Genomic DNA, 9,912 nt, shown 5'->3' on the forward strand with positions numbered 1-9,912 from the left:
AACCAAATTAGTTTGCAAATGAGTGTATATTTGGTCTCAAGTAGAACATAAGGTTGACGGAAACCCGAAGACTGCGCCTACCTGATGAGCCCCAAGGGGGCGAAACCGGTCGTGGGCTGTCAATGGATTTTCAGCAACCTTGTGAGTAGTACATCACAAGGATATACATGTATCGCAATATTTCAAATATCGTAGCGACTGAAAAATAAGGCGGCCTGGTGTATCACATTCAGTTGCCTGAGAATATCATAAACGACAGATTCGGCTGGGTTCCAGGTGAGTCTCTCGAGAGAACCAAGTAAGTTTGCAAATGCGTGTATATTCGCTGATTATTATCAGTTTTTTCTTGCAACTGGTCATGTGCTTCTCAACTTCACGCTTACACCGCTTTTCTCTTTTCAACTGGGAGCTGCCTGTCCCCCAGTATGTCCCGTTAAGCTAAACCGCCCACCGATTTACATATACGCCCAAAACCCTTCTGCACTTCTGTTTCAAAATCTGTATCCTTCTCATCTTCTCTAACCGCGTAGGAAACAGGAGCGCCTACTCTGTCAGGCGCTTGATCAAATTTCTGCGCTGCAAACACAGATGATATCTACCTTCGCCCAACCGTTCTCCCACCTATTTTAGACCATGTATCAAATGTTCGCCTCACTTTGTAGGTAAAACATCTGATCGGCCTCCACAAAAGAAACCTCGCGTTCCGATACGGCGACCGTGAAGCTACTACGAACAGGATCACCAATGTAAAGTACATTGTTCCCTTCATTTATCTTCACAAGATATCGTCGGTTTAGCTCGGTAGCTATCCGAAGCTGCACACTAACATATGCAATGAGAGTACTGTTCCTTGAAGGCACCAGAACTCATTTACCTACGACTAAATCCCTCGGCGACTCATGACATCCCGAGTTATTGACCGGCTCCTAACTGGTCTTGTTTACCGCTTTTTACCCGCTTCAAGAAATTTGTATGATTGCCAAAACCCTCTTCCCCATACTTAGCCACTTAATCCTAGTAATAATTTACTACCTTTTAGTGCTAACCATCAACACATGAACACTGGTAACCTGGAATTCCGGTTTCAGTCCTGCCTTCCGAGTGACTTTTACACCTGCGTACGACACCAAACTTGTTGAAGCCCGACGATACTGCTCTGCATCTAAAGCTGCTCGCTTCTCGATCTGTATTTTACCAACATACATCCCCTAGTGGATGCAGTCAAGATTAGTACTCTGAGTTTTCGTTAGCATGTTGCGCTACTAAAAAGGTAACAGCAGGAAATTACCATCTATATTCTTAAACCACACCAGCACAACAGCCCTCCAAATAAGAACCTGGTGAGGCTTCAACCATTTAGTCTATTTTGGGCTCCATAGGAACCTGCGTGAGCAACCCAAAAAACTAAATAAGTCAGGTACTACAGCTCTTAAAGAATGCCAGGAGTTCTGCAAAGTCCATGTTCTCGTATTTTCATCACAACCGAAGGCGAATTCAGCGCCGTTGGCAATCCGTGACAGAGGCCTGGCATCCAGGCTTCCTGGCGCAAGGTACCTGTTGCAACTTCATATATATTTAAGATTGCCTCCAATCTTGAATGACTGCCTTCCCGGTTAACAATTCAAATGGACCGCCCTTTTTGGACTGGTGGAATTGAAACCTATTTCAGTTNCTATTTCAGATTTACAAGATATCTATATTCTCCGTTTTTCTTACCACGCAAATCGTTTTTACCGCTCTGGTTATACTATTTTTGTACCAAATCCTTGGGCAGCTATATATTGTTTTAATTCATGAGTTTGAGACGCGGTTTCGTTCACGCGTTGACTGTTCATCCATATCGGCTTTGCTTGCCTTTTGGAGTACCTCACCGTTTGTCGAAAACCGTTGAGGTTTGTAATTTTGTATTCCGTGTAACTACTTTCATTTTTTATAGTACAGCACATTTGCGTAGCCATTCGTTCGGAGTTTTGCCGGTTTGGTTGCTAACCTTGGTGCTCGTTGCTCAAGAATTCGAAACGGTCGTTACAGTACCTACGTGTTTATGCGTCAACTTTCTGCGATGTTCCTAAATGCAAAATATAACTGGTCCAGTTCTATTTAGCGTTTAAACAAATTGATTCCGCGCAAAAGGTTCTCCCAGGCTTGGTGATATCCATCCGAGAAGTTTCATGGAACAGAAAACCACTTTTATATTTTCATGCCCCACACTAACCTCCCTCTTGTAGGCAAATTATTGTGCTCCTACATACAAGGTTTGACTCTGACAGTTATAGACCAGCAGGTCTGTTTTGCATCCCAAATAATATGACAGACTAGATCGTTAGCAGTTGCGCGCGATAATTTTGCAACACTGGATGTTCTACTGGCTTTTCAGCCTACCCGCTCCTGTCCAAACTTCTAACGAACATTTCACCAACACTTTGTATCATCTTAGATTTCTGCATGGCATTTGATATTTTTCCGCGTGACATATCTGTGGGTACTTGGAGCAAAACCTGCGGATTCTCAGTCCGCCATCTCGCCGGTCAACATCGTCCATGTGCAGTGGGTTCCTCTCCCCAGTTGGACTTCACGATTCAAACTCTCCAGGGTGGAGCCACTAGGTACTTCAAGTTCATTTACGGAGCTCTACCTGTGTTGTGTACCACTGCGCCTGGTCTCCCCAATCCCAACAACCTGGTCCATAGGACCGCACCTACTCTAATAGTGAGTGGAGTCCCCGCTATTGATTCACAAATCACCGTCGCGAAATCGTAAACGCATTTTTCAATAGATGAGAAAAACATGCCTTCATGCTTTCAAAAACATCCACGCGCATGAAGTTATTTGTTCCTGAATCATTCACAACCATAAGCATTGATATGAATTGACGCATTGGAAGTGTCGCGCAGATTAGACATTTCCCCCGCTGTGTGACACTCCAGCCCAGTTCAATATTGTTATTATTATTGATCTTCTGCCTAACTCTTTCTGAAAAACTAAACTCCTTGGTCGATGCGTGATTAGGAAAATGCTGGAGTACGTTCGGCTTAGGCTGGATGTACCGGCTAAGACCGGAAGACGTCGTTTTTGTACCCGGAGAGGTTGTCTGTCTTAATTGCCGACTTCTGAACGGATTACGCATCTGAATCAGGCATCTGATTTAAGTTTACCCTCCGGGCCCCTTCTTCGGCGGTCTGTGTGATGGCCATACAAGAGTTCTCACTCGAGCGCTGTTGTTTCACCACTAAATAGGCCACTCGACGCCGCCTTGTCAGCCCTGGCGGTCTTCAACGATTGGCCGTTGTTGTCCTAATATCTCTTATCGTTCCCTAGCTTAGGTCCGTTATCTGAGGCTGGTCTCTTGTTATTTTGCTCAATTGGCGTCTATGCTCCAGTGCGCATGAAACAGAAGTCACCATCTGGATACCATTTATTAACAAAAAAATATCTTGTACCACGCTATTACCCTGTGTAGTGGTACATGTATTATTTCCCATCCAGCCACTGGACGGATCTGCGTCGAGATTTCCACTTCTGATCACTCTTGGCTCTTAGCATTGTGTATGTTCCTCCCCTACCCGTGATACTTATTTTCTGTATTTAACATTTAGGAAAATCGCATGAACGGAGCAAATTGCAATGCACTACCTGTCCGTTTCCAAGGTCAGGTTGTTCCGCGTGGTACGGATTTTGAACTTGTTAACGGGCCGTCGGTTTCGGACGGGGACTTTATACACTGAGGGGCTTGGGTAACGACGTACTCTGTGAGATCCGAGTGAGAGGTGATACACGAATGGTGGAAGGGTGTTTGAAGGTATTGCTGTTTGAGAAGAACTGATATTTTCCCGGGGAATATGTCGCTTCTTTAGAAGGATACTCCTTTTTGGTCTTGGAATGACGTTTTTTTACATTCGTGACAACTAAATGCTGTTGGCCTCAAATTTTTCAAGATTTCAATTTGACGTGGAGGGAAGAAGACGCTTCTGCCTGCCGGCTTGGTCCTGTCTTGTCCATTTCGCCGCACTGGCTATTTCGGATTAGCTGGCAGTATTTTGAACCCGTTCCTTCTGGGCGGGGTTTGTCTACCCAGTCCTATCCAAGTGGCCAAACTAACGATACCCACTGTCAGCAACTTGTACAGCCGGCGTTTCATAAGACTTTATATCAAGCATTGTGTATATGCTGTGGCTAGAATCCTGTAAATTCTACGTGAGTGATCGTTCACTCGAGCTTCGCCTCTCATGTCACGTTTTAGGATCTGTGTCTTTGGAGGGTCGTCAACAACTGATGACAACAAAAATCTTCTGACTTCTGTTCTCATACTCAAAGACTAGCCACAGCCCTTTGTATCATCTTAGATTTCTGCATGGCATTTGATATTTTTCCGCGTGACATATCTGTGGGTACTTGGAGCAAAACCTGCGGATTCTCAGTCCGCCATCTCGCCGGTCAACATCGTCCATGTGCAGTGGGTTCCTCTCCCCAGTTGGACTTCACGATTCAAACTCTCCAGGGTGGAGCCACTAGGTACTTCAAGTTCATTTACGGAGCTCTACCTGTGTTGTGTACCACTGCGCCTGGTCTCCTCATTCCCAACAACCTGGTCCATAGGACCGCACCTACTCTAATAGTGAGTGGAGTCCCCGCTATTGATCACAAATCAGCCGTCGCGAAATCGTAAACGCATTTTTCAATAGATGAGAAAAACATGCCTTCATGCTTTCAAAAACATCCACGCGCATGAAGTCATTTGTTCCTGAATCATTCACAACCATAAGCATTGATATGAATTGACGCATTGGAAGTGTCGCGCAGATTAGACATTTCCCCCGCTGTGTGACACTCCAGCCCAGTTCAATATTGTTATTATTATTGATCTTCTGCCTAACTCTTTCTGAAAAACTAAACTCCTTGGTCGATGCGTGATTAGGAAAATGCTGGAGTACGTTCGGCTTAGGCTGGATGTACCGGCTAAGACCGGAAGACGTCGTTTTTGTACCCGGAGAGGTTGTCTGTCTTAATTGCCGACTTCTGAACGGATTACGCATCTGAATCAGGCATCTGATTTAAGTTTACCCTCCGGGCCCCTTCTTCGGCGGTCTGTGTGATGGCCATACAAGAGTTCTCTCTCGAGCGCTGTTGTTTCACCACTAAATAGGCCACTCGACGCCGCCTTGTCAGCCCTGGCGGTCTTCAACGATTGGCCGTTGTTGTCCTAATATCTCTTATCGTTCCCTAGCTTAGGTCCGTTATCTGAGGCTGGTCTCTTGTTATTTTGCTCAATTGGCGTCTATGCTCCAGTGCGCATGAAACAGAAGTCACCATCTGGATACCATTTATTAACAAAAAAATATCTTGTACCACGCTATTACCCTGTGTAGTGGTACATGTATTATTTCCCATCCAGCCACTGGACGGATCTGCGTCGAGATTTCCACTTCTGATCACTCTTGGCTCTTAGCATTGTGTATGTTCCTCCCCTACCCGTGATACTTATTTTCTGTATTTAACATTTAGGAAAATCGCATGAACGGAGCAAATTGCAATGCACTACCTGTCCGTTTCCAAGGTCAGGTTGTTCCGCGTGGTACGGATTTTGAACTTGTTAACGGGCCGTCGGTTTCGGACGGGGACTTTATACACTGAGGGGCTTGGGTAACGACGTACTCTGTGAGATCCGAGTGAGAGGTGATACACGAATGGTGGAAGGGTGTTTGAAGGTATTGCTGTTTGAGAAGAACTGATATTTTCCCGGGGAATATGTCGCTTCTTTAGAAGGATACTCCTTTTTGGTCTTGGAATGACGTTTTTTTACATTCGTGACAACTAAATGCTGTTGGCCTCAAATTTTTCAAGATTTCAATTTGACGTGGAGGGAAGAAGACGCTTCTGCCTGCGGGCTTGGTCCTGTCTTGTCCATTTCGCCGCACTGGCTATTTCGGATTAGCTGGCAGTATTTTGAACCCGTTCCTTCTGGGCGGGGTTTGTCTACCCAGTCCTATCCAAGTGGCCAAACTAACGATACCCACTGTCAGCAACTTGTACAGCCGGCGTTTCATAAGACTTTATATCAAGCATTGTGTATATGCTGTGGCTAGAATCCTGTAAATTCTACGTGAGTGATCGTTCACTCGAGCTTCGCCTCTCATGTCACGTTTTAGGATCTGTGTCTTTGGAGGGTCGTCAACAACTGATGACAACAAAAATCTTCTGACTTCTGTTCTCATACTCAAAGACTAGCCACAGCCGTTGGGCTTGTGACTGAAGTATGGGAAACGGTCCTACGTAACTGCTCCGAGTTTATGGCATTGGCTTTGATTTGTTATAGAGAACGCTCTGGGATTCATTGTGATAGCGCATGTCATGCTTGTTGAAGGCTTCCGGAGAAAGACGGCTGCCACCGTCAAACTTTTGTTGTCTTTTAGAAAGTCGTGCACGCAGCCATCTCCGGATGTACTTCGGACCCTTTTCATTTCTTGTTTCAAAATAACCCTGGGGTATGAAAAGTTTATTTTCGCACCGACGAAAACCTGATTGACGGTACTGAAACAAGTCTGCAATGGCCGTGGACTTTCGAATTAGCTTTGGTGGAGTGTCGTGGAATGGATGGAGACCTGTACACTTGAAGCCGCGAAGAGTGCTGCAGGAATATCTCGATATATTTGATGGGAGGGCGAAAACAGGACATCCGCCGTCATCGATAATTAATATCCAGATTAGTAGACACTACCGAATCGGAGATGTGCAACAAAACATTGAATGTACGCCACCGGACGAGATTCATCCGTGGCTCTCGGCCTTGCCACTCTCCATCTAAAAGAAATGCGGCTCATGGTAGAGAATAACAGCTGACATATCGAGCTGGAGGACGCGGCTTACAAGGGATCACCCACTGCCATCTACTATCAGTGATTGACTGGCTGGTTAAAGTGAACAGTAGTCTCGCGTAAATTCAGTAGGAATGGCAAAGGAACGGGAGCTCTCTGTTGCGAATGAAGGGCAAAATTCTATCGGGACCATTCGTAATTTGTCTCCTTAGTTGGTATGCTTAGGTGAGGACCTTCACTTCGGTTTAACATCGAAACCACTCTTTTCTGATGTTCGAGTGTCCCGCTGGCCGAAAATTCGATGAATGACGAATGGCTCCCTGCTGGCCACTTTGTAGTTCATCTCCCTGTTGGTCACCCGATGCAGAAAGTCCATATAGATGCTTAAGTTGGCGATTATGTTAGCTTAAATTCTGGAGTTTTTGGCCACCTTACTAATTAGGTTGCCTAAGATTTTGTGGCTAACTCCTCATGGCACGGCAGTCATCTCGCCGCCGGGGATTTCTGTTAATGTTGAGACATTCAAGCATATGTCGCCATCATCGACAGCATGACAGTGTTCAGCAGTGATGTTTGATACCGTGTAAACACAATTCATTTGAGTACCCTGTTCTGACCGTCACGAGGAGCCTAGACCTTAGCACGGTGTAGCGTTTGTGTACTGTGACGCACTGAGCTATACTGGGGGGAGTGGAGTATCAGGCTTCGTAATCGACATGTTGCCTTCAACCGTTCGGGATCGAAATACTCCTGAGGCGTTCGTTCACGGTCGTTGAGTGCGTCGGCGATACTGCTACTCTTGGACCAGACCCTTTAGAAGTGCAATTTTTTTTTGAATAACGTAAGTAGTTTTTCCGCACAATTCTGTGTGTACTTCGTACCTGTAAAATGTGAAGTGCTAGTGCAAGATTAAGTGGCATCAAATATAAACTTCGTACTTGCAGGTGAATCGATGTCTCTGAAGCATTGCGCGCATCTGGTGAGAATATCAGGCCAACAGTACTTAAATGTGCCAGATGGTCTTCAAGAAACTTCGCTGTTCCTCGAAAGAGCTGGTCATACTCCGAAAGTTGCGCTGATTAGTTCATGTACTTCCTACTCCAGAGGGCCGTTCGCCTCATGTAGTCCTTCCCGCCCAGCCTTGTACCGGATGGAGGCGAATCAGACACGGTTTTGCATGAAAGCCCTTACCTCACCTCCACAAATAGACTGGACCGTAATGCCACGGTTTGAATGCCTCCGTGACCCATTGAGTTATACTGGAAAGAGAATGTGCGTGCGACGCTCGCAGTCTTTTGATGGTTAGGGGGTATAATCAACACAGTCTCTTGGCTCTCCAGGTTCACGATGAGAGCATGTGTTGCGTTTTGTTCTCTAAGGATTGAAATGCACATGCATTTCCTGCTGCCTTCCGATCAGTCTTTTGAGACGGTAGCTTTAGTTGAGGACACTAATCGTCCTCTCGTCTAGGTGTGGGCGCTCTGGAAGTGTCCCAACCCATATACATAGATGAATTTTGCGCCTACAGATAAACTCCTGTCAGATTGGCTGTCGCGTGGTGCCATCATCCGGATCGCCTTACTTGTTGCATACAGCAGGGCGTGTAAGCGAAAACATGCTACTGCTAACGCCTCTCTTTTTACACTTTCACGTTTTCCGTCTTCCACTTCCCCTCACCCAAATTTGATTTCCTTCTCCACAGGTCCCAGCTCTAAGACTGACCGTTTTGATTGCCCCGCATCACACTCAGCTGCAGGTTCTGCACCTCCGAATTCAGTCACAACCCTAAACACTTCGAAGTCTGTTTCCAAACCCTAGAAGCCTGTCTACTCATTCGCGTTTAATGTTCGCACCCTGAAGCAAGTGGGTCAACATGTAACTCTAATAGGACCATGTCTTTGCTGGAGACATATCACATCGCTCAGCTGTAACACCATTTCGGTGCCTAGCTGCCATGCTACTCGAAAGAAGCACGAGGGCTGGGATACTGCCAGGTTGCCCAAGCCTAGACAGGGGAGGTCGAGAGGTAGAGGTCGGGCTCGAACCACGGACCTTCCGGTCGGTAAATTCGCGCTCTAACCACTTGAGGTATCTCGCCCCCGTTGCTTGTTCCTTTGATGGAGATTCGGCGACAGATTTCTCCCGACCCCAACCACAATTCCACCCAGCGCATCCTCCAACGCCAGGCGAAACTGAGTGTCCGAGCAGACCGAGAAGCTTGGTGGACCCGAAAGACCGACTCAACTGAATCACTCGTTTATGATATTCTTCAACTGAATGTGTTGCACAAAAGCCGCTCACGTCTCATTTGCTACGATATTCGATCTCGAAGAGTTTTCTTCGTGAAAATAACCTTCCTAATTCTTTCTACATAGGACCTTTCAATGTCCGTGTTCTATGTCAAACTGGTGAACCTCAGTGCACGCTGAAACCTTATGCTCTCTTAGAGTTGATGTGCGCTATCTCTGAAAGGCGCACATAAGACCCAAGCGCGGTTGTGTCTCAAAACGCCAAGGACGAACTCAGCGTTTTCACATTTCTGCCTTCATGTGTCCGCTGATTCAGAATCGATGATTAATGGATTATGTGGCGCGTGAGTCGTATTCAGCCTTAGAGCTGAACTGACATTGCTGGATTGGACACCATCAAAAAGTGGTCTTTGCGCCGTCCAGCTCAACCAATCTCAGTTCTATTGGACACCAAAAGTGGTCTTTGCGCCGTCCAGCTCAACCAATCTCAGTTCTGTTGCGCACTCGAATGATTGTGCCAGAAACAGAGAACGAACGTTGCCGAATGATTGGCTTTAATCTTCTATCAATTTCAGTACATCAGCTAAAACATTAGGAAACACAATTAGCTCAACGAGTAGCGAGTAAAAAGTTAAACACAACGGCAATATATAACATTCTTCCCCGCCGGAGGGATTATTGTCAGGAGAATATAAATTAGGCTTCGCGGTTTCGAAGATTATACGGTCGAACACGCTGTTGGTCTGTGATGTACTGTAGGACATTCCCTGGAACCTCACTGGGTTGTTCTGGTGGTGCCGTTTCGCCTCCAGGAGGATCAAGCGAGTGTGATTGAGTCTCGTCTGGAGGAG

General features: G+C 46.1%; 1 protein-coding gene across 1 annotated transcript in view; it reads right to left on the reverse strand.

Annotated features, from left to right (window-relative positions):
* T265_09391 (hypothetical protein) overlaps window positions 1–1,205 on the reverse strand; it is a gene marked incomplete at both ends in the record, with an annotated part of 7,846 nt that extends 6,641 nt beyond the window's left edge. The window contains one exon of the mRNA XM_009175435.1: window positions 1,047–1,205. Within this exon, the coding sequence (XP_009173699.1) occupies window positions 1,047–1,205 (159 nt within the window). The remainder of the gene's footprint in view (window positions 1–1,046) is intronic.
* Window positions 1,206–9,912: the final 8,707 nt, after the last annotated feature.

The sequence above is a fragment of the Opisthorchis viverrini genome, assembly GCF_000715545.1.
Source record: "Opisthorchis viverrini unplaced genomic scaffold opera_v5_272, whole genome shotgun sequence".
Lineage (NCBI taxonomy): Eukaryota > Metazoa > Platyhelminthes > Trematoda > Opisthorchiida > Opisthorchiidae > Opisthorchis > Opisthorchis viverrini.